A 25,784-nucleotide genomic window follows, 5' to 3' on the forward strand; every position below is an offset into this window, starting at 1 on the left:
TTCACATTTAAGTGCTTGGCAGAGGGTTCATCGAACCACAATCATACTATCTCTCTACCATTCCACTCCCGAACAGCGCGCGGGATAAACGAACACCTAAACCTTTCTGTTCGAGCTCTGATTTCTCTTATTTTATTTTGATGATCATTCCTACCTACGTAGGTTGGGCTCAACAAAATATTTTCGCATTCGGAAGAGAAAGTTGGTGACTGAAATTTAGTAAATAGATCTCGCCGCGACGAAAAACTTCTTTGCTTTAATGACTTCCATCCCAACTCGCGTATCATATCTGCCACACTCTCTCCCCTATTACGTGATAATACAAAACGAGCTGCCCTTTTTTGCACCCTTTCGATGTCCTCCGTCAATTCCACCTGGTAAGGATCCCACACCGCGCAGCATTATTCTAACAGGGGACGAACAGGTGTAGTGCAAGCTGTCTCTTTCAAGTTTGGAAATAAAAAAAAAAAAACAACTGGCAGGCACAATACGGAGAACACCGTGGATGTTGCAATAATTAGAACTTTCCAGAACGAAATTTTTACTCTGTAGCTGAGCGTGCGCTGGCAGATTAAATCTTTGTGCCGGACCGAGACCTTTGCCTTTAGCTCTACCATCTGAGTTACCCAAGCACGACTCACGATCCGTCTTCACAGCTGTACTCGCCGGTACTTCGTCCCCTACCTTCCAAACTTCACAGAAGCTCTCCTGCGAACCTTGCAGAAGCTGTCAGGACTGGTAGTGAGTCATGCTTGTGCATCTCAGTTGGCAGAGCACTTTCGCGCGAAAACAAAGATCCCGAGATCGAGTCTTGGTCCGGCACACAGTTTTAATCAGCCAGCAAGTTTGATTTCGAACTTTAATTCCATAATTTTGGCTACCGAAACTGCACAGGTATGCGTAACAGCACTGTCGTGGTGAAAGAGTCTTTTTCTCCCAAATCAGGACTTTTCCCCTAACTTCTTCGCTCAAACGGTACAATAACGACGTATATTATTCTCCAGTAATCGTCTGTCCCTTTCTCAAGTAATCGACGTAGATGACTGTGTGCATCCCAAAGAAACGTGGCCATCACCTTGCCGGCCGATTTCACCGTCCTCGTCTTCTCCAGAACTCGTTCGCCTTCAAAAGCCCGCTATTTTGATTGTTCCTCTGTGACTGGAGCGTACTAGTACACGCTTCGACCACAGTTACGTATCGACGCAGAAACCTGGCAGGATTTCGCCAAAAATACAGCCTCAGCATCGACCACTCGGTTGCCTTTATTCACCACTGACACCCAAACCTCAACGTGTCAGACACTGAGAACGGAACCAGACGTTATGTGTCCATAGAGTATAAACCAAAACACCGATTTCGTTCGTGCTCTGTGCTGTCATCCAGTGGAAGATGCGTAAACGGTAATTAAAAGTAACACCAGAACCGTTTACGCATCTTCTACTGGACGACAGCACACAGCACAAAGCACAAACTAAATCGGTGTTTTGGTTGATACTCTATCGACACAGAACGTTTGCTACCAATCTGAGTGTCTGACATCTGGCCATCTTTTCCTATCTAGTTTTTCCCGCAAAATTGCAAAACTGAAAACATTGTACCTTCGGATATGCCATTCGTGGAATTTGCCAGTCATTTCGCGGTTGGTCACTTCCACTGGACGTCCCGAACGCTGTTCATCTTTTGTGCATGTATGGCCCTGTCTAAACTCATTTACCCAATTGTAAATATTTCCAAACACATGAGCATATGTGCCGTGAACTTCATCCAACTCAGTTTTGATCTGTTAAGCATTTTAAATTTAAGTATTTAATCATGCCTCGGAACTCATTTTTTTCCATGTCGCAAACTAAACACGAGCTTATTGTTTCAACCTAGTAACCATGTGATACACTTTACCTGCCGTCTAGCGACATATGACGCTTAATACCAGCTCGATACTAAGAGTGCCATCTCTTGAATTTTCTAAAGACTTATTGAACGACCATCGTAAAACCATTCAACTAATGTAAATGGAGGGGAATTCAGGAATACCGGACAATGAAGTAGTAGATGGTCTTGCAAAACACAGCATCAAAGAAGTGGACGAGCTGTTTACACAACTTCCATATCCCGACACACATGTTTTCCCTCGCATCTCTACAGGACTGGAATAACAGACTCTCGCTCCTGCAGTGAATACCCGGAAGACGATGGACATCGTAACCATAATTATCATTTTGGGATGTTCCAAATACGCTCCACACCAAAATAAACAGTGGGAAAGCCGTGCAAAAAGGCAGATTCCCTAGCTAAAAAATATTAAAACGCTAAGGAATATAACAGCCTTGAAATTAACTGTAAGTTATTTGACGGAAGCGGATGTGAATCTCTGGCGTATTAAATACTGACATTTGTAATTTTTTGCTAGTAGCTGTATACTTAGAATGTAACTGCCGTTACTGACCTTAATAAGCAATTGTAATGGGTGTATTGATATTAATAAAAAAAGGGAGGAATTCCGTACACGCCCCATTTCCGCCATTCCTGGGACTGACCTAAAGCGTAATGACTGCTTATGACAAATTGCAGGATAAATAGATGCTACACAAAGGTCCAGTGCAAGAATCGTAAGGAAAGGTCAGTGGCTCACATGATATTCTGAAGATGTACGTTTTCGTGGCAACATTCTTACATAGATGCTTCACGGAGTTCTTTCCACGTCAAAGCTTTCGACGACCTCTTCCGTCATCGCGAGGAGTTTTCTGTAGGTCGAATTAAGACGTGGTGACGTCACAAAGTCACTGCACTTCCACTTGCCATCAGAAATTATATTGAAGTCTATGATGGGTGAACATTGGTAGCGATATTGATTTCGTTAGATGGCGGGCGACTCAGTTTGCCTATTGCCTTTCAGCAGCACGCGCCTGTTTCCATGCACCGCTACGGATATAATTTCGTAAAAGAGTGGCAGTTAATTTACTTAACGATTAGTTTCACTTACATGTAGTTCATACAAGCTTCCTTATTAAGCGCAAAGTTCCGGAATCACAGCGGATAATTACCCTACACCGTGGGGAATTGTGTGCAATCGCGTCTTTCGGATAATTCCAATTAAACTTCATTGTATTGTTTTTAAGTTTAAACTAGCGAACCCGGCAGTGCTTCGCAATTGCTAAATATGTATGTGAATTGGATATACGTCCTTATCTCCTCCTCTCCCCTCTTTCTATCCCTCTCGTCCTTCCCCCTCCCCTTGTCAATCTCCTCGTCCGCTCACCTATCTCTGCCGCACACCTTCCCTCCGCTCCCTGTAAATCTCTTATTTCACACTCACTCTACCCATCTCCTCCTTTCTCATCTCTCTCCATATCCTCCTTCCCCTTCTTTACATCCATTTCCTGCCCCCTTCACTGTCGTCTCCCCCCCCCCCCCCGTCTATCACTGACCTTATTTATTGTTGGTTGGTTGGTTGGTTTGGGGGAGCAAAGGGACCAGACTGCTACGGTCATCGGTCCCTTTTTCCAAATACAAAGAACACCCACAGAGAATAAAAACGAGGAACAGAACAGAACACAGACGATACAGAACAACAGAAACTGAGAAAGACAAGACAAAACGAACTAAAACCACACAGAGTGTGACGGTGGTTGGCCGACCATAGAAAGAAAAAAAAGGAAAAGCCAACCACTTAGAAACACGTTAAAAAAAACCAGTTTAAAAGCATAGGCCAAAGGCCAGAATCAACAAAACAATAACATAAAACAGAAACACTCAGATTAAATGATAAAAAGCCCCCTGCCCGAATAAAACGTAAAACTAAGTCAGCCATAGCCGAGTCATCTGTTAAAAGGGCAGGGAGCGTGTCAGGCAGTGCGAACGACTGCCTGAGCACAGCTAAAAGGGGACAGTCCAATAAAATGTGGACCGCCGTCAAAATGGAGCCGCAGCGACATAAAGGTGGGTCCTCCCGTCGCAGTAAATAACTGTGTGTCAGCTGGGAGTGGCCAATGCGGAGCCGACAAAGGACGACTGAGTCCCTGCGGTTGGCTCGCATGGATGACCGCCACACAGTCGTCGTCGTCTCCTTAATGGCACGGAGTTTATTGTGCGTGATCCGATCGTGCCATTCAGCGTCCCAAATCGCAAAAACTTTTCGGCAGAGGACTGCCCGCAAATCAGTCTCTGGGAGGCCAACATCCAGAGACGGTTGTCCCGTGGCCTCCTTCGCCAGGCGGTCAGCACGTTCATTGCCCGGGATACCGACATGACCGGGGGTCCATACAAAGACCACAGAGCGGCCGCAACGCGCAAGAGTATGCAGGGACTCATGGATAGCCATCACCAGACGAGAACGAGGAAAACACTGGTCGAGAGCTCGTAAACCGCTCAGGGAATCGCTACAGATAACGAAGGACTCACCTGAGCAGGAGCGGATATACTCTAGGGCACGAAAGATGGCGACCAGCTCAGCAGTGTAAACGCTGCAGCCATCCGGCAAGGAACGTTGTTCGGAATGGTCCCCTAGAGTGAGCGCATACCCGACACGACCAGCAACCATCGAACCGTCGGTGTAAACAATTCCAGAGCCCTGATACGTGGCCAGGATGGAAAAAAAGCGGCGGCGGAAGGCCTCTGGAGGGACTGAGTCCTTCGGGCACTGTGCCAAGTCGAGCCGAAGGCAAGGGCGACGAACACACCATGGGGGTGTATGCAAAGGAGCCCGGAAAGGAGGTGGAACAGTGAAAACCCGAAGCCCAGAGAGAAGCTCTTTGACGCGGACCGCTATTGTACAACCAGAGCGGGGCCGACGTTCTGGCAGACGGACGACCGATCGCGGGAACAGGAGACGATAGTTAGGATGCCCGGGCGAGCTTAGAACATGGGCAGTATAAGCGGCCAGCAAACGTTGGCGTCGGAACCGCAGTGGAGGTACACCTGCCTCCACTAGTACGCTGTCCACAGGGCTGGTGCGGAAAGCACCAGTGGCAAGGCGTATCCCGCTGTGGAGAATTGGGTCCAGCACCCGTAACGCAGATGGGGATGCTGAGCCATAAGCCAGGCTCCCATAATCCAGGCGGGACTGGATGAGCGCCTGGTAGAGCCGTAACAGGGTAGAGCGGTCGGCGCCCCAGCGGGTGTGGCTCAAACATCGCAGAGCATTGAGATGCCGCCAACATGCCTGTTTGAGCTGCCGGATATGAGGCAGCCAAGTCAACCGGACATCGAAAACCACCCCCAAAAACCTGTGGGTCTCCACCACAGCAAGCAGTTCGTCGGCAAGATAAAGCTGCGGCTCAGGATGGACTGTTCGGCGCCGGCAGAAATGCATAACGCGGGTCTTGGCTGCCGAAAACTGAAACCCATGCGCTACAGCCCAAGACTGCGCCTTGCGGATAGCGCCCTGTAGCTGACGTTCAACCGCTGCAATGCCAGTAGAGCTGTAATAAAGGCAGAAGTCGTCATCATACAGGGAAGCGGAGACAGAATTTCCCACGGCCGCAGCAAGCCCGTTAATGGCTATTAAAAACAGACAGACACTTAAAACAGAACCCTGTGGCACACCGTTCTCCTGGACGTGGGAGGAACTATACGAGGCCGCGACTTGCACGCGGAAGGTACGACACGACAGAAAATTGCGGATAAAAATCGGCAGAGGACCCCGAAGACCCCATCCATGAAGCGTAGAAAGGATGTGATGCCGCCACGTCGTATCGTACGCCTTCCGCATGTCGAAAAAGACAGCGACCAGGTGCTGACGGCGGGCAAAGGCAGTACGGATGGCCGACTCCAGGCTCACCAGATTGTCGGTGGCGGAGCGGTCTTTACGGAACCCACCCTGAGACGGAGCAAGAAGGCCCCGAGACTCCAGTACCCAATTCAAGCGCCGGCTCACCATCCGTTCAAGCAACTTGCAAAGAACGTTGGTGAGGCTAATGGGACGGTAGCTGTCCACCTCCAGAGGGTTCTTTCCAGGTTTCAAAACGGGGATGACAATGCCTTCCCGCCATTGCGACGGAAACTCCCCCTCGACCCAAAGACGGTTGTAAAGATCGAGAAGGCGCCGCTGGCAGTCCACTGAAAGGTGTTTCAGCATCTGACAGTGGATGCCATCTGGCCCAGGAGCGGTATCAGGGCAAGCAGCTAGGGCACTGCGAAATTCCCACTCACTAAATGGAGCATTGTAAGATTCTAGGTGGTTGGTGCGAAACGAAAGACTCCGACGTTCCATCCGCTCTTTAATGGAGCGGAAGGCCTGGGGGTAATTCGCAGAGGCGGAACTCATAGCAAAATGCTCTGCTAAGCGATTTGCAATGACGTCGGAGTCAGTACAAACTGCTCCATTCAGTGAGAGCGCAGGGACGCTGGCAGGGGTCCGATGGCCGTAGACGCGTCGAATCTTGGCCCAGACCTGCGATGGAGTGACATGGAGGCCAATGGTGGATACATACCGCTCCCAGCACTCCGTCTTGCCTTGGCGGATAAGGAGGCGGGCCCGCGCACGCAGCCGTTTGAAGGCGATAAGGTGGTCGATGGAGGGATGTCGCTTGTGACGCTGGAGCGCCCGCCGGCGATCTTTAATCGCTTCAGCGATCTCAGGCGACCACCAAGGCACAGTCCGCCGCCGAGGGGACCCACAGGAACGGGGAATGGCTGATTCGGCGGCAGTAACGATGCCGGTGGTGACCGATTGAACCACCGCATCAATGTCATCAGTAGAGAGAGGCTCAAAAGCGGCAGTGGAGGAGAACAAGTCCCAGTCAGCCTTATTCATAGCCCATCTGCTAGGGCGCCCAGAAGAGTGGCGCTGTGGTAGTGACAAAAAGATCGGAAAGTGGTCACTACCACACAGGTCGTCATGCACACTCCATTGGACAGACGGTAAGAGGCTATGGCTACAGATTGAAAGGTCAATGGCGGAGTAGGTGCCATGCGCCACACTGAAGTGTGTGAAGGCACCATCATTTAACAGCGAGAGATCGAGCTGCGACAAGAAACCCTCAACGATGGCGCCTCGACCTGTTGCCACTGACCCACCCCACAGAGGGTTATGGGCGTTGAAGTCGCCCAAGAGCAAGAAAGGTGGCGGCAATTGGGCGACCAGTGCAGCCAGGACATGCTGCGAGACATCACCATCCGGTGGAATGTAAACACTGCAGACGGTAACAGCCTGTGGCGTCCACACGCGTACAGCGACAGCCTCTAAGGGCGTCTGGAGAGGGACAGACTCGCTGTGCAGAGTGTGAAGGACATATATGCAGACGCCACCAGACACCCTTTCATAAGCTGCTCGGTTCTTATAATAACCCCGATAGCCACGGAGGGCGGGGGTTCGCATTGCTGGAAACCAAGTTTCCTGGAGAGCAATGCAAAAGAAAGGGTGAAGGCTGATAAGTTGGCGGAGCTCAGCTAGATGGTGGAAGAAGCCGCTGCAGTTCCACTGGAGGATGGTGTTGTCCATGGCTGGGAAAGGCGTGATGGGACGGGGAAGGCAGATTACGCCGCTGGGTCACCTGCTGCCTCCGATGGAGCATCCGTGCAAATGCCATCCATTGCGTCCGAGGGACCGGCAAGAGCGAGGTCCTCAGCGGACGCCAGAATCTCCACCTCGTCCTCAGAGGCAGAGCTTGTAGGAAGCGGTGGGATCGGTGCCACCGCAATGACCAGGGACTGGCGGTTGTTTCAACCACTTGCGGGCGTCCGCTTTTCCACTGGTCGGGACTTGCGAAGGGAGGTCCCCAAGGGATCCCTTCCTGGCGAGAGTAGCCGAAGAAGACTTACGCTTCTCCGGCTGGGAAGGGGGAGCTGATGTCCCCGATGGTTTTGAGGGTGTTGCTCCTGGAGAAGATGGAGCAGGAGCAACAGGGTGTGAAGTGCCCCCCACAAGCAAGGGGGGTTTTAGATGCTGACCAATCACAGAACCAACCGTATGGGACGACACAAGAGATGGAAGAACCGTCGTAGCAGCAGCGGCGTACGTTGACGTCATTGGCACAGGATGGAGTCTCTCATACTTCCGCCGAGCCTCAGAGTACGTCAGGCGGTCCAGGGTTTTATATTCCATTATCTTCCGTTCTTTCTGGAAGATCCTACAGTCCGGCGAGCAGGGGGAATGGTGTTCTCCGCAGTTAACACAGATAGGAGGCGGGGCACATGGAGTATCAGGATGCGAAGGACGTCCACAATCCCGACACGTGATGCTGGAAGTACACCGAGATGACATGTGCCCGAACTTCCAGCATTTAAAACACCGCATCGGAGGAGGGATATACGGCTTCACATCACAACGGTAAACCATCACCTTAACCTTTTCGGGTAATACATCACCCTCGAAGGCCAAGATGAAGGCACCGGTGGCTACCTGATTATCCCTCGGACCCCGATGGACGCGCCGGACGAAGTGAACACCTCGTCGTTCTAGGTTGGCGCGTAGTTCATCGTCGGACTGCAGAAGTAGATCCCTGTGGAATATAATACCCTGGACCATGTTTAAACTTTTATGGGGAGTGATGGTGACGGAAACATCACCCAACTTGTCACAAGTGAGCAACCTCCGTGACTGGGCAGAGGATGCTGTTTTGATGAGAACCGACCCAGAGCGCATTTTGGACAAGCCCTCCACCTCCCCGAACTTGTCCTCTAAATGCTCCACAAAAAACTGGGGCTTGGTAGACATAAACGATTCGCCATCAACCCGCGTACACACGAGGTATCGGGGTGAATATTCTCCACTGCCTTCTTTAGCAAGACGTTCCTCCCATGGAGTAGCTAGGGAGGGAAACGATCTCTGATCAAATTTCTTCCCGTTGAGGTTAGACCTCGATCGCTTAGAGACTGCTGGTGGAGGCCCACCAGCGAGAGATGATGTACCACGCTTCATTGCGGGTCATCCGCCCTGATGCCACCTACTCCGACCAAGGGCCCTCCCCACGGGCGCCACCCAGCCGCAGCAATAGCCACCTGGCAGGACGGCCATTGCCGGGAGTCCTGATGCCCCAAGGAGATGGGCATCTACTCCTTGGCATACGTGGGGAGTTAACGGCGCAGGCATCAGTAGAGCGATCCCTGTGTTGTCAGGGGGCTACAACCAAGAGGGTACATGGCGGCCCCACCACAACGGACTGGCTACCGTGCTGGATCTTAGGTGCAAAACTGACCAAGGTCGTCGTCGCAGATAAAAGAAACACTGCAGAGTGCAGCGTGGTAATCGCCCAAGAGATCGAAAACGAGCGGGACACAATTGCAACGACGAGAAAGCCGGCTAAAGGTCTAATTGCACGACGGATACAGTGCACCATGTAAGGCGCCCTTCCCCAATTGGCTCGCTCTTCGGAATAATTTAGAAAGGTGGAGGTCAAACCCGAGAGGGGACCATCACATAAGGCCGAAACATGTGAGACTCCTTTTAGTCGCCTCTTACGACAGGCAGGAATACCGCGGGCCTATTCTTACCCCCGAACCCGCAGGGGGCTATTTATTGTTATTACAAATGGAACCTTGATAGGAATGGAAGTCTAAATGCGTCATTAGTACAAGTGGTATGAGGGAGACTTTTCCAGCTGCTAGATCTGTTAAAATTGTACATTTAATGGCAATATTTCTCATGGTTTTAATCTGCGAACAGGTAGGACTGTAAAGTTAGACATAAACACAACTTTGCCGTTTTGACTGCGGCAAGGAAAAGAAACCGCACATATTCACATCACAGCTTAGCCTGTTATTTCTCACTTTCTCGGAACCGGTCTAATAGAAAGCGTTTATTGTATGGCATGTCTATATCTCCAGCGGTTTAGGCTGTGCGTTGTCAGTCAGTCAGTATTTTGTGAGTAAGCTCTAACTAAGCAAGACGAACGCGACTGCATTCGCTGTTCCAGATTCGAAATGGACCGCGTTTGAGAAATTCTTATTCCATTTGCCTCCAAACGCTGTCTACGTTCTTCGTCAGCCTGAATGACTCGACGATAATTTAGTTGGTTTTGCGCGTACGCCAACCGATATTTGGACGGCTAGCTGGTGGCATTTTTTCCAAATAAATAAACCAAAAACTGAAATCAATCGAGTGTTCGCAACACACCAAATTACCACAAACTGACATCAATTCGATCTTTGCAGCACACCAAAGGTGTGTTTGTATTTCTTATGAAAACATGCGACAGCAGAACTGTCAAACTGAACGTCACGTCTTTGTTATAAAAACACGTGACAGCAGAACTATCAAACTGACTGTTACAAAAATATCATCCAAATTTCTGACTTTTCCGATGGATTTTCGGAAAATTTTCTTTCATACAGACCTTGTCCTGATAGTTAAAAACCCAACAAAAAAATCATGCAAATCGGTAGAGCCGTTCTCAAGTGATGATCATTCATACATGCGGCAATTGATTATATACATACTCCGGCCGGCAGCTGCTTGTTATGAATGTGTCAAAATCATAATTTTACCTTTATTAGGTTAGAGTCGTCAGCCTCGCCTAGACCCACGAAACAAAGCTGAGTAGTATCTCTGTGTAAACAAGCGCTCAACTCCTGCAGCCTTTTTCAGCGAGCGGCTTCGGGAAAATATTAAACATTTAAGTCTGTCAGCTAACCTGTGCCGTAGATTCTTTCGCTTTTCTCTTCATCACTAGCATTCCCGTCCGATCTGCCTGTGGGATGGGGAGGGGAGGGTAGGTGAGCAGGGGGAGGGAGATGAGCGGTGGGGGGGGGGGGGGGAGGCTGCCTGCTAGCGGTACCTACAGTAACATAATCAATCGTGCCAATTTCATAAAAGTTCTTCTCACATGAAGAGAGAACCAAACTCATTACGTCTAAGTAGTCGTCACAGGTAGATCCATGTTGCTCGACCTCGTCACCCGAAAATCCTGCAGAAGCCGATGCTCGCCTCATTTGCACAAAAATTAAGAAAAAAAATCCAGAATGAGATTTTCACTTTGCAGCGGAGTGTGCGCTGATATGAAACTTCCTGGCAGATTAAAACTGTGTGCCCGACCGAGACTCGAACTCGGGACCTTTGCCTTTCGCGGGCAAGTGCTCCACCATCTGAGCTACAGAAGCACGACTCATGCCCGGCCTCACAGCTTTACTTCTGCCAGTATCTCGTCTCCTACCTTCCAAACTTTACAGAAGCTCTCCTGCGAACCTTGCCGAACTAGCACTCCTGAAAGAAAGGATATTGTGGAGACATGGCTTAGCCACAGCCTGTTACAGAAGCTCTCCTGCGAACCTTGCAGAACTAGCACTCCTGAAAGAAAGGATATTGTGGAGACACGGCTTAGCCACAGCCTGTTACAGAAGCTCTCCTGCGAACCTTGCAGAACTAGCACTCCTGAAAGAAAGGATATTGCGGAGACATGGCTTAGCCACAGCCCAGGCTGTGGCTAAGCCATGTCTCCACAATATCCTTTCTTTCAGGAGTGCTAGATCTGCAAGGTTCGCAGGAGAGCTTCTGTAAAGTTTGGAAGGTAGGAGACGAGATACTGGCAGAAGTAAAGCTGTGAGGCCGGGCGTGAGTCGTGCTTCGGTGGCTCAGATGGTAGAGCACTTGCCCGCGAAAGGCAAAGGTCCCGAGTTCGAGTCTCGGTCGGGCACACAGTTTTAATCTGCCCGGAAGTTTCAAGAAAAAAAATATTTACGTCACATTGCGTCTGCCTTTCGTGGCACCTATAAATTACTAAACTATGCCCATAAATGACACACCATAAGATTATCCACACACAACTTGTACAACCTGTTTCGAATCTCTTTCCAGGCCTTCATCCCGTCATATGGGGTCCGCTGGTTTCGTGACTTGTCAGATTCACTTTATTTAATGCTGTGTCAGGATGCACCACCTGTTGCTGCTGTCACAAAGATAGTGTGCCATCTGTCTGTGAATTGTGTAAATTTTGTCCTATTATTATACTTTAACTGTTTACCTATCCCATTTTGTGAGGTGGAGATTAAACAACAGATCAGCATTAAAGCCATCCTCACGCGGGATGCGCATTTCTTACCGTGAAGCATGCCACATCGTGATTGTTGCATCGTCATTGTTGCACGCTTAAAAACTAGATGATACAAAGTTCCATGTCTGGTTAGTAAGGACATGCAGCCTGATACAAATTTACAATAGTCTTCCACATAAAATACAAGTTACTTTATCACGTCACTTTTTAGTCAAATCGTAAGGGCATTCTTATTAGCAAACCGCTTCTGTTCAGTAGAAGAATTTTTAGCACGCCGTCATATATCATATTTGTAAATAAGTTATGTATCCCACAAACTGGAAAGTTTTTTGGATGAATAAATAAATCCTGACTTTCGAGCCAGTCACGCAGCAACGTATAAAGGTATTTTGCAATTCGCTGGTCTATATTCCTTGGCATATTCACAAAATCGAACAAACTCATTCCTAAAGCAGAGCGCTCTTATACATAACATCGAATATTACAGAACATACTGCTATTAAATTAATAAAAAATATCCCATAATCACTTTGAAAACGAAAAGGCGAATAATAAAATATTAGAATGTAGCAGACATGAACCAACTAAATTACACTTCGTAACTCACCGCTTCTATCCTCTATGCTACAAGGAAAATGTGAATCATGCAACCATGTATTTTATTTTACACTTCCCTGAAGGCTTTAATCATCGATATGTCATTAACTGATATGTTGTTATAACAAACTGTAACCAAGAACGATGCATTTTTAAGAAATCTCCAAGGCATCATTGTCTTGCAACAACCAAGAACAAAAATTCTTTAAACACCAGTAGGACGTTTCTTATAATTTTATTACAACAAACCGTACCAATATTTACTAGTTTTCGAGAGATCCTCAATATGTTGTTACTTTGAAGCAGCAAATACTCGTATTCATAAGGCTCGAGTTTTATATTATAACTATCAAATATGGATTTCAACTGAAAATGACAAAATTCAATACGGCGTTTACCAAAGTCGTCTAGTGACATAGAACGTAATCTTGCAGTTCATTGGCCACGTTCCTCTCCACGAAGCAATAATCTGACGAGCAGGTAATTGTGTTAGTCTGACTCCGGAAGCATTAATTTGTGTAACAATAACGTTTGATGTCCAGAATGAGATTTTCACTCCGCAGCGGAGTTTGCGCTGATATGAAACTTCCTGGCAGATTAAAACTGTGTGTCAGACCGAGACTCGAACTCGGGACCTTTGCCTTTCACGGGCAAGTGCTCTACCATCTGAGCTACCCAAGCACGACTCACGTCCCGCCCCCACAGCTTTACTTCCGCCAGTACCTCGTCTCCTACTTTCCAAACTTCACAGAAGCTCTCCTGCGAACCTTGCAGAACTTGCACTCCTGGAAGAAAGGATATTGCAGAGACATGGCTTAGCCACAGCCTGGCGGATGTTTCCAGAATGTTCGCAGGAGAGCTTCTGTGAAGTTTGGAAGGTAGGAGACGAGGTACTGACGGAAGTAAAGCTGTGGGGACGGGGCGTGAGTGGTACTAGGGCAGCTCAGATGGTAGAGCACTTGCCCGCGAAAGGTAAAGGTCCCGAGTTCGTGTCTCAGTCCGGCACACACTTTTAATCTGCCAGGAAGTTTCAACGTTTGGTGTATTTTTTCGTATTGTGATGACTCCTTTGCGGTGTTGCCTAACTTATTACAACTTGTAAATTGTAAGTAAGTAAAGAAGTATAACAAGGTAGTTTTCTCATTTCTTCATTGATATACGACTGAACTTTTGCACACATACCAAACTTCATGTTTTTAGTGCTCTTGGACATAGATTAGATATCTGTCACCAAAGTCCAACACTGTAATGCGAAATTATCCCCCAGTGTTGATAAAAACAAAATATCTGTCTTGCAGAGCTACGACAATCGCGGCAGTCGCTGGCAGCCACGGCGATGACGTCAGATCGCGCCTCCGGTGCGCACATGCACGGCCACAGCCACGCGCATGCGCACCGCGGCCAGGCCAGCAGGCCGCGCACGCGCTCCCGCGATCGGTCCGGCGTCGTGACGTCATCGCGACCCGGCAGCCGCTACGGCTCGACGCACACGCTCAGCAACTACTGCGCCGACCCGTCGGACAACTGGACCGACCACGACATGGACATTTACATGGCGCGCAACCCCACCACGCGCGGCGGCCTAGTGCCGCTTTAGGGCTGACCCCCATTTCCTTATTGCGAACTGCAACTCCGATTGCTCGTGGCACCGAGATTGGTACGGTGTCTCTGATGCGCTAGCACCGACAGGACAGTGCAATTGTCAATACTTAGTAATTCGCTGGGCATGAGGAAGAGCTCACACCATCACAACTAAATAAGATACGTCCTTCCTTCTAACTGCTTCCATCAGTCTGCGAAGGCACACAGTTCTGGGAAACTGATGTCGGAATCCCAATTCTAAAAACCAGTGTATTGCTGATAATGAAAGTCTGAAAATTTAAAAATATATGCTAAAAAGGCAACTGAAAGTAAATGATGAAGTAAGGCAGTGTTGTGTTTAATCACTGTCACAGGAATGAAATTCTGAGAGTTAGCTAGTGCAAGTTGTCCCCAACAAGTGAATGAAAAGACAGTCACACTCAAACTGCTTCGCAGCACTAGCTAACATCGTATCAGTTTTATGATGTGCATTTGCACTGAAAATGTTGTGCTACTTTTACAGAGCACTAATAATTGTGTTGTAACCACATATTTTTCTGAAGATTTTTGGTTTCAAGGATGAATGGAAAAGTACTACTTTCGCAGTATTTTTTTGTCACAATCGCTTCAGTTTAGTGAGACTCAGCAAGAGAAACTACTAATGAAACGTGCGTGCGTGTGCGTGTGTGTGTGTGCGTGTGTGTGTGTGTGTGTGTGAGTGAGAGAGAGAGAGAGAGAGATATTGTCATTTACATAATACGTGGTATTGTAAGAAACATCTGAATGCATCTGGTAGCGGAAAAGTCAGAAAACCATTTACAAGCGAAAGACAGCTCTTTAAACAATGAAAAATGTATAAAAACAAGCTGTACTCTATATTTTATTAAAGTATAATCCCTAATATTTCTGACAAATGTGACACTGTCTTCATGGTTAATAGAGCATGATTAATAAATAATTAAACTATGAAGTGTGAGACACGTCAGCAACAAGTGAAAAGTGTATAGCTTATTAAGTGAAGTCTGAGTTTTTACTGTTACCTCAGGAAATGAGTTTTGTCCTTTGTATTTATATTATTGTACAGTGTTTCAGTAAGTATACAGTTGTTACTTGAATTGGATAGAGACTTGCTTCATGTAGGGTATGTTAGACATACCCACAATTAAGAGGCATACAACTTGCTCAAGACTGTTTTCAATAATAATGGTGCATTTCAGTAGTGACTCAATTATAGGACAGTCTAGTTTAATGTCCCTCACTGAAAGACAGAGCGCCATCTGACAATCTTCTGGAAAATGCAGTCTTGCATTTCCTCCAATGGAGGCATAATTTATAATTATATTAACTTTTCATGCCTGAAGTATGAATTACATGCATCAAACGGCATTCTTAATAACCTCTTTGGTATCTAAATTATCTTTGTTATTACACTAGGATTAAGGAAGAGATACTGTTTAGCACGGACCACAAAGTAGCACAAATTGTTTTCATTACATTGAATTTAATTGTAAATCACTTGGTATAAATACAATAAAACAGCTAGATCTTTTTTACACTATAATTTATTTATTCTTCACCATGATTCCTTCTTAGGTTTATAATATGTTACTGATAAGAGCATTATGTAACTGCTAATATATTGTAGACATTCTTTCATTTGTAATACAATTATACTGGAGAGTGACTTTGTAGCTAAGAAGGTAAGTATCATACTACAGATCCAAAGGTTTGTGGTCAAACTTGCAGTCAGTCCTAGGTTTTAATTTGATTTCCACTAATTCCAATGCTTTATGTACGTGAAATAGAACACGATACAGTAGCCCCAGATTCCATGATTAATCTGGATGGACGAGTCAGTTCTCTAGTCAGACAAACACAATGCCACACCACCACCAAAATAACCTTGCTTCTCCAATACTGCTTTGTTCAAACTGACCTCTCCATTAACAACTGCCATACTTTCAACATGCACTGTTTACTCTGGACTAAAATTAATACCAACAGATTAATTTGGTTTTGCATTCACAAGAAATTTTATTTCACTGACAAAACAGTCCGTCAATCTTGTGCTTTCAAGAGGACAGTGACACTTTCTACAAAAAACCAAACCACACATATTTAAATGTGAGTTTCAGTGTGCTATATGATGGTTCTTGTGAATCAATTTGCTATGCCAACTCACAAACAGAGAAGTGGATGTCTATCACTGAGTAAATTACAACAGACAGGAGGAGGATACTTTTCAACAATTTAGAAAGAATACCAAAAAGAGCAGGACTAAAATGAACACAAATATTTAAATAGTCTTGACTCATCAGAGCAGCTTAAAAATTAATTTCCCATTTGGAAAAAATAACCAGGGAAAAGTATAGGGAAGGGGTAAAAATGCCTGATGGGGAAAAGCCTCATGGAAAAAAGAAATGTGTCAACATTTAAGATTCATAATAGGAGTGGACAGTAACTAGGAGCTGTAAAAACTAATATTATGATTAATGAGTTTCAAACAAAACCATTTTTTCCTGGGGCATATCTGCAGTTAATTCTACTTCTGTTGGAAACATGCTAGCCATGACAATGTGCTACATGCTCTGTGACAAAAATAAACCCAGCCCCAAATTTTGTTTAATGGTCATATGATCATACTTTTGTTAGTAAAAACCAGTTATGCAGTGAGTCAAACGCTTTCCTGAAGTCAGTCTATCCATCTCATTTCTTCGATCCATGGCTCTCAGGATGTCATATGACACAAGGGCAAGTTGAGTTTCGCATGACTGATGTTTCCTGAATTAACACTGGGTGACATGGAGGAGGTAATCTGTTCAATGTACATCAATATGTTTGAGCTCAGAATATGGTCTAGGATTCTACAAGAGATGAATGTCAGTGGGATTCAGTGGCAGTTTTTTGATTCACTTCTGCTGCCCCCTTGTAGATGGTGGTCTGTGCTTCCTTCCAGTCACTGGGTACAATTTCGTGTTCAAGGGATCTACGGTACATTATGGTTAAATGGGAGCCAACTCTGTATAGAAACTGTCAGGAAGCCCATATGACTCCAGAGCACTGTTTAACTGTAGCAATTTTAGCTGTCTCTCAACGCCACTAAAACTACATGGCCCAGTCACAATACTGTCACCACCTATCTTTGACATCAATGGGCAATAACCATTCACAGACAGCAGATGGTGGCACTAGCAGTGGACAGTATATATAGTGTGTCAGCAAGATGTGGAGAACAGTACAATGGTTGTCACAATGTGGAAACAGAGCGATTTATCTGACATCCAAAAGGGAATTTTCATCGGTTATAATGTCGATGGTAGAAGCTTTCCTAAAATCTACATTTGTAAACCATTTGTATACTGCTATTGTTAAAATACACTGTGCATGGCAAAATGCTGCTATCCAAACCCAACCCTGAGGCAACCATGATGTACAATAGGTCACAGATGACAGGGATGCACAACGGTTGTTGAGATGTGTATGGGTGAATAGACATGCAACTGTTGAGCAACTGACTATGCACATGAACCAAGGGGCTACCAACAGTGCCTCCTCAACGACCATTCAGCAAACATTGCAGCATATGGGCCTCTGCAGCAGGCGCCTGGTTCATGTACCCATGCTGACTGCAGTTCATCGGTGACAAAGGCTAGAATTTGTGCACCAATACTGCAACTAGACATCCACTGAGTGGCACAAGTGGCCTTTTCAGATGAAACATGTTTTAGGCTCCATCAGACAGATGGTCACTGGCAAGTATGGTGTTGTTGTTGTTGTTGTGGTCTTCAGTCCTGAGACTGGTTTGATGCAGCTCTCCATGCTACTCTATCCTGTGCAAGCTTCTTCATCTCCCGGTACCTACTGCAACCTACATCCTTCTGAATCTGCTTGGTGTATTCATCTCTTGGTCTCCCTCTACGATTTTTACCCTCCACGCCGCCCTCCAATGCTAAATTTGTCATCCCTTGATGCCTCAGAACATGTCCTACCAACCGATCCCTTCTTCTGGTCAAGTTGTGCCACAAAATTCTCTTCTCCCCAATCCTATTCAACACCTCCTCATTAGTTATGTGATCTACCCATCTAATCTTCAGCATTCTTCTGTAGCAGCACATTTCTAAAGCTTCTATTCTCTTCTTGTCTAAACTATTTATCGTCCATGTTTCACTTCCATACGTGGCTACACTCCATACAAATACTTTCAGAAACGACTTCCTGACCCAGGAGCTATACTCGATGTTAACAAATTTCTCTTCTTCAGATATGCTTTCCTTGCCATTGTCAGTCTACATTTTATATCCTCTCTACTTCGACCATCATCAGTTATTTTGCTCCCTAAATAGCAAAAGTCTTTTACTACTTTAAGTGTCTCATTTCCTAATCTAATCCCCTCAGCATCACCTGACTTAATTCGACTACATTCCATTATCCTCGTTTTGCTTTTGTTGATGTTCATCTTATATCCTCCTTTCAAGACACTATCCCTTCCGTTCAACTGCTCTTCCAAGTCCTTTGCTGTCTCTGACAGAATTACAATGTCATCGGCGAACCTCAAAGTTTTTATTTCTTCTCCATGGATTTTAATACCTACTCCGAATTTCTCTCTTGTTTCCTTCACTGCTTGCTCAATATACAGATTGAATAACATCGGGGAGAGGCTACAACCCTGTCTCACTCCCTTCCGAACCACTGCTTCCCTTTCATGCCCCTCAACTCTTATAACTGCCATTTGGTTTCTATACAAATTGTAAATAGCCTTTCGCTCCCTTTATTTTACCCCTGCCACCTTCAGAATTTGAAAGCTTTCTCTAAGTCTACAAATGCTAGAAACATATGTTTGCCTTTCCTTAATCTAGCTTCTAAGATAAGTCGTACGGTCAGTATTGCCTCACGTGTTCCAATATTTCTATGGAATCCAAACTGATCTCCCCCTACGAAGGCTTCTACTAGTTTTTCAATTCGTCTGTAAAGAATTCGCGTTAGTATTTTGCAGCCGTGACTTATTAAACTGATAGTTCGGTAATTTTCACATCTGTCAACACCTGCTTTCTTTGGGATTGGAATTATTATATTCTTCTCGAAGTCTGAGGGTATTTCGCCTGTCTCATAGACCTTGCTCACCAGATGGCAGAGTTCTGTCAGGATTGGCTCTCCCAAGGCCGTCAGCAGTTCAAGTATGGTTTAAAACGTCTGAAAGCATACAACCTGCAACAACTGTCAGAAGGGTCCAGGCCAGAGGGCATTCCCTGGGTGACCTTATCGTTGTGGAAGTCACAGTGGATCAAAACAAGTAGGCATCTGTGCTTGAGGACCATGTCCACCCTTACATGCAGTCTGTCTTTCCTCAACATGATGGCCTCTAACAGCAGGACACAAGCTCATAGTGCATGTAAGTGGTTCAAAGAGTGCCAGGGTGAGTTTACCATACAGCACTCAAGCTGGCATGCTCCATATCCCTGCCAGTACCTTCCAGAACATCACTGACTCCCTGTATGTCTTGTACCAGTCTGCACCGCAAAAGATGGTTATTCAGGCTTCTGACAGGTGCCACATTTGTGTGTGGCTGTACATTGTAATATCTAAAACATTCATCTTTGTAGTGGTGCAAGAAGTAAACTGAAAGGCAGAACGAATATTTTAAAATGAAGTTCAGCATTTTTACTTCTGCTATGCTGCCATGAACCATGGACCTTGCCGTTGGTGGGGAGGCTTGCGTGCCTCAGCGATACAGATGGCCGTACCGTAGGTGCAACCACAATGGAGGGGTATCTGTTGAGAGGCCAGACAAACATGTGGTTCCTGAAGAGGGGCAGCAGCCTTTTCAGTAGTTGCAGGGGCAACAGTCTGGATGATTGACTGATCTGGCCTTGTAACATTAACCAAAACGGCCTTGCTGTGCTGGTACTGCGAACGGCTGAAAGCAAGGGGAAACTACAGCTGTAATTTTTCCCGAGGACATGCAGCTTTACTGTATGATTAAATGATGATGGCGTCCTCTTGGGTAAAATATTCCGGAGGTAAAATAGTCCCCCATTCGGATCTCCGGGTGGGGACTACTCAAGAGGACGTCGTTATCAGGAGAAAGAAAACTGGCATTCTACGGATCGGAGCGTGGAATGTCAGATCCCTTAATCGGGCAGGAAGGTTAGAAAATTTAAAAAGGGAAATGGATAGGTTAAAGTTAGATATAGTGGGAATTAGTGAAGTTCAGTGGCAGGAGGAACAAGACTTTTGGTCAGGTGATTACAGGATTATAAATACAAAATCAAATAGGGGTAATACAGGAGTAGGTTTAATAATGAATAAAAAAATAGGAGTGCGGGTTAGCTACTACAAACAGCATAGTGAACGCATTATTGTGGCCAAGATAGACACAAAGCCCATGCCTACTACAGTAGTACAAGTTTATATGCCAACTAGCTCTGCAGATGATGAAGAAATTGATGAAATGTATGACGAGATAAAAGAAATTATTCAGGTAGTGAACGGAGACGAAAATTTAATAGTCATGGGTAACTGGAATTCGTCAGTAGGAAAAGGGAGAGAAGGAAACATAGTAGGTGAATATGGATTGGGGGGAAGAAATGAAAGAGGAAGCCGCCTTGTAGAACTTTGCAGAGAGCATAACTTAATCATAGCTAACACTTGGTTCAAGAATCATAAAAGAAGGTTGTATACCTGCAAGAATCCTGGAGATACTAATAGGTATCAGACAGATTATATAATGGTAAGACAGAGATTTAGGAACCAGGTTTTAAATTGTAAGACATTTCCAGGGGCAGATGTGGGTTCTGACCACAATCGATTGGTTATGAACTGCAGATTGAAACTGAAGAAACTGCAAAAAGGTGGGAATTTAAGGAGATGGGACCTGGATAAACTGAAAGAACCAGAGGTTGTAGAGTGTTTCAGGGAGAGCATAAGGGAACAATTGACAGGAATGGGGGAAAGAAATACAGTAGATGAAGAATGGGTAGCTCTGAGGGATGAAGTAGTGAAGGCAGCACCTCTGCTGCCTTCACTACTTCATCCCTCAGTAGATAAAAAGACGAGGGCTAATAGAAATCCTTGGGTAACAGAAGAAATATTGAATTTAATTGATGAAAGGAGAAAATATAAAAATGCAGTAAATGAAGCAGGCAAAAGGGAATACAAACATCTCAAAAATGAGATCGACAGAAAGTGCAAAATGGCTAAGCAGGGATGCATGGAGGACAAATGTAAGGATGTAGAGGCTTGTCTCACTAGGGGTAAGATAAATACTGCCTACAGGAAAATTAAAGAGACCTTTGGAGGGAAGAGAACCACTTGTATGAATATCAAGAGCTCAGATGGCAACCCAGTTCTAAGCAAAGAAGGGAAGGCGGAAAGGTGGAAGGAGTATATAGAGGGTTTATACAAGGGCGATGTACTTGAGGACAGTATTATGGAAATGGAAGATGATGTAGATGAAGATGAAATGGGAGATAAGATACTGCGTGAAGAGTTTGACAGAGCACTGAAAGACCTGAGTCGAAACAAGGCCCCGGGAGTAGACAACATTCCATTAGAACTACTGATGGCCTTGGGAGAGCCTGTCATGACAAAACTCTACCATCTGGTGAGCAAGATGTATGAGACAGGCGAAATACCCACAGACTTCAAGAAGAATATAATAATTCCAATACCAAAGAAAGCACGTGTTGACAGATGTGAAAATTACCGAACTATCAGTTTAATAAGTCACAGCTGCAAAATACTAACGCGAATTCTTTACAGACGAATGGAAAAACTGGTAGAAGCGGACCTCGGGGAAGATCAGTTTGGATTCCGTAGAAATGTTGGAACACGTGAGGCAATACTAACCTTACGACTTATCTTAGAAGAAAGATTAAGAAAAGGCAAACCTACGTTTCTAGCATTTGTAGACTTAGAGAAAGCTTTTGACAACGTTAACTGGAATACTCTCTTTCAAATTCTGAAGGTGGCAGGGGTAAAATACAGGGAGCGAAAGGCTATTTACAATTTGTACAGAAACCAGATGGCAATTATAAGTGTCGAGGGGCATGAAAGGGAAGCAGTGGTTGGGAAAGGAGTGAGACAGGGTTGTAGCCAATCCCCGATGTTATTCAATCTGTATATTGAGCAAGCAGTAAAGGAAACAAAAGAAAAATTCGGAGTAGGTATTAAAATTCATGGAGAAGAAGTAAAAACTTTGAGGTTCACCGATGACATTGTAATTCTGTCAGAGACAGCAAAGGACTTGGAAGAGCAGTTGAACGGAATGGACAGTGTCTTGAAAGGAGGATATAAGATGAACATCAACAAAAGCAAAACGAGGATAATGGAATGTAGTCAAATTAAATCGGGTGATGCTGAGGGGATTAGATTAGGAAATGAGACACTTAAAGTAGTAAAGGAGTTTTGCTATTTAGGGAGTAAAATAACTGACGATGGTCGAAGTAGAGAGGATATAAAATGTAGACTGGCAATGGCAAGGAAATCGTTTCTGAAGAAGAGAAATTTGTTAACATCTAGTATAGATTTAAGTGTCAGGAAGTCGTTTCTGAAAGTATTTGTATGGAGTGTAGCCATGTATGGAAGTGAAACATGGACGATAACCAGTTTGGACAAGAAGAGAATAGAAGCTTTCGAAATGTGGTGCTACAGAAGAATGCTGAAGATAAGGTGGGTAGATCACGTAACTAATGAGGAGGTATTGAATAGGATTGGGGGGAAGAGAAGTTTGTGGCACAACTTGACTAGAAGAAGGGATCGGTTGGTAGGACATGTTTTGAGGCATCAAGGGATGACAAATTTAGCATTGGAGGGCAGCGTGGAGGGTAAAAATCGTAGAGGGAGACCAAGAGATCAATACACCAAGCAGATTCAGAAGGATGTAGGTTGCAGTAGGTACTGGGGGATGAAGAGGCTTGCACAGGATAGAGTAGCATGGAGAGCTGCATCAAACCAGTCTCAGGACTGAAGACCACAACAACAACAACATGCTACCTTCAGTTTCAGTCCCTGTGTCATCTGTGAGTGTTTGGACAGTAAAATGAGTGCCACAGACAGTCTTTACTAAATGAGTGCCACAGACAGTCTTTACTTATGACCAAAATTTCTTTGGCTATGGCAGCTTCACACATTGTCCTCTTGACAGCCAAACGAATTTAGTTCAGTACCTCTCTATCTATAGTCGTATTTTTTGTTTTACCCCTATTATGCCAGTAGTTATTGTTTCTTTATTGTCTCGTTCACAGTGACTGTATACAATGGAGGTTCCCTCACATAGTGAACTGTGTTACTAGATATGTATTGTAATGGTACATGTTGTTATAAAGCATAGCAACACGCCTCACTTTTCTCTTACTAGACCGATGAAAGATGTGCAAGTGAAAAACGTGACTTTAATTGGTAGTAGTAGAGTACAGAGCATCTACTGTGCCTGGGTTTGCTGGAATTTATGCGCAGATATGAGAAAGAGAATGGCGGGCACAGTGCAGAAGGTGATGATGGACGTGTAATTTGGACTGGCCAGTGAGGGTTATTTGCACTTTGCAGTCATGCTTTGAGGGTGCTGTGGACTCCAAAGAAGAAGGGGACCTGGTGACAATGGTCAAGCACTAAAGGAAAATTAATGTTGTTATATAGACTCTGTGCCATGCTATCTGAAGTTAAGTATGAGCTTGGTGAAGCATTGAAGCATCATTTATAAACATATTATCTAAAAAGCTTTATTAATTACCAGTTGTTGTGAGTTGATAAATTATTTGAATATGAAAGAGTTATGGAAACAATGTTTTTGATTTTGTAGTAAGTTATTCAAATGTAGAAGCTCTCTTATAGTCCTCGCTCCCCTGCAATTGGAAACAAAGTCCGTGGTTAAGTACATGACACTGTGTAGCAGGACCACAAAATCAAGAAAAAACATGATGGTGATGGCAACGGAAAAGATGGTAACTGTTACTACATGGGAACGAGTAAAGACTGGGTATCTCACAACATATCAACCACTTGAAGTCAACCCATAAGAAAAACCACTTCATGTGGTGCCCTAAGTGAAGGACACGGATGAGAGGAAATAAAATAAGAGAGTTTCTACATTTAAATAACTCTCTACAAAATCACAAAACACTGTTTCTGTAATAATATTCAAATAAGTTATCAGCTCACAACAACTGATAACTAAAAAAGGTTTTCAGACAATATACACATACATGATGCTTCAATGCTTAACCAAAACCACTTAACTCCAGACAGAATGGCATGGAGTCTATCTAACAGCACTCATTTTCTTTTGTGTTTGGCCATTGTCATTTGGCCCCTTTCTTCTTTTGAGTCCACAGCACTCCCAAAGCACAACGGTCAAGTGAAAGTGCCCTCATTGGCCAGACCTAATTACACATCCACTGTCGCTTTCTCTGCTGTACCTGCATTTTTCTTTCTCCTATCTGCAAATAAATTACAACAAACCCAGGCATAGTAGATGCTCTTTACTCTAATGCTAACAAAAGTCACATTTTTCACATCTACATCTTTCATCAATATAATAAAAGGAAAGTGAGATGTGTTACTATGCTTTCTAGCATCATGTATCAAGTGCCTAGTCAACTATTCACCTATACTTGATCCACAGTTCCCCTACATGCTCCCAACAAGAGGTAACTGTTTTGAGTTCCTCTTTGAAGACCGTCAAGTAATTTTTTCACTGGGAAGAAAAAGTAGCACCACTTAAGAACCGATTTCCATTTTAAAGACAGTAGGACAAACTCTTGGAGTCTTGTATCAGGAGAGGCAACTATGATACATATTTGTGGCACTATCATAGACTTTATGAATAAAACTGAAGAATATTTTAAGATTTATTTTCACTTGATGGAGTTTGGAAGGTGAACAAGACAACAATGAGGCATTAATGAAACTTCACCTCTTGTGTCTCATCTTTGTGTACCTCAGTCTTTAACTCTTTACAAATATTTGTAGGTGTGCATATACATGTATCATAATGTGGTGGTACTCTTAGCCACACAAAACAAATTACATGTATCTTACAGCTGGATGGTCTATTATTCAGTGGTTATGCCTCCAATGCTTACAGGGTTACCAACATTAGTTTAATGATATGCTTAGGACGTCCTTGCAGCAATAAATTGTCATTTTTTAGTATGGTTGATTAAAGTGGGCTTTCCTGTCAACATATAGCTCCTTGTTAGTTTCTGATAAATATGAGGGCTGTTCAATAAAGAATGATCATACTTTTTTATGGCCATAATTTCTCGCACTAAAATTTAATCTTATGATATTCTGTTAGCTGAATGTGCAATAAACACACTGCAGTAGTTTCACTGTTGTGACTCCTGGTTCCCACCTGTGGGAGGCAGGCAAGGTCAGACATGTTCAGTATTGCCTACTGCTGCAATGGACATAACACATGAGGAACAATATGCGGCTTTGAAATTCTGCTTTCGTCTCAACAGATCTTCAGCTGAGGCCTATACAATGTTACAGGAGGCCTATGGAGTCTGCTCTTCCCTACAGCACAGCTCGAAGGTGGTTTAAAATGTTTAGAGAGGGGAGACAATCAATTTCTAAGGAAGGTGGACCCGGTGCTCCAGTTACTGCTCTTATAGAAGAAAACATCAACACTGCTGCTGTCATTGTGAGAGAGAATCGATAAATTACCTTAAGATCACTTTCTGA

At 44.9% G+C, this 25,784-nt stretch overlaps 2 protein-coding genes across 2 annotated transcripts in view; one reads left to right on the forward strand and one right to left on the reverse strand.

Annotated features, from left to right (window-relative positions):
- The window catches only part of LOC126235979 (TLR4 interactor with leucine rich repeats), a 336,875-nt gene extending 321,240 nt beyond the window's left edge, over positions 1-15,635 (forward strand). The window contains exon 10 of the mRNA XM_049944957.1: positions 13,820-15,635. Coding sequence (XP_049800914.1) covers positions 13,820-14,118 — 299 coding nt within the window. The 3' untranslated portion in view covers positions 14,119-15,635. The remainder of the gene's footprint in view (positions 1-13,819) is intronic.
- The window catches only part of LOC126234959 (rab3 GTPase-activating protein catalytic subunit), a gene marked incomplete at its 3' end in the record, with an annotated part of 492,900 nt that overhangs the window by 395,070 nt on the left and 72,046 nt on the right, over positions 1-25,784 (reverse strand). The window lies entirely within an intron of this gene.

This window comes from Schistocerca nitens, chromosome 2, assembly GCF_023898315.1.
Source record: "Schistocerca nitens isolate TAMUIC-IGC-003100 chromosome 2, iqSchNite1.1, whole genome shotgun sequence".
NCBI classification, from domain to species: Eukaryota; Metazoa; Arthropoda; class Insecta; order Orthoptera; family Acrididae; genus Schistocerca; species Schistocerca nitens.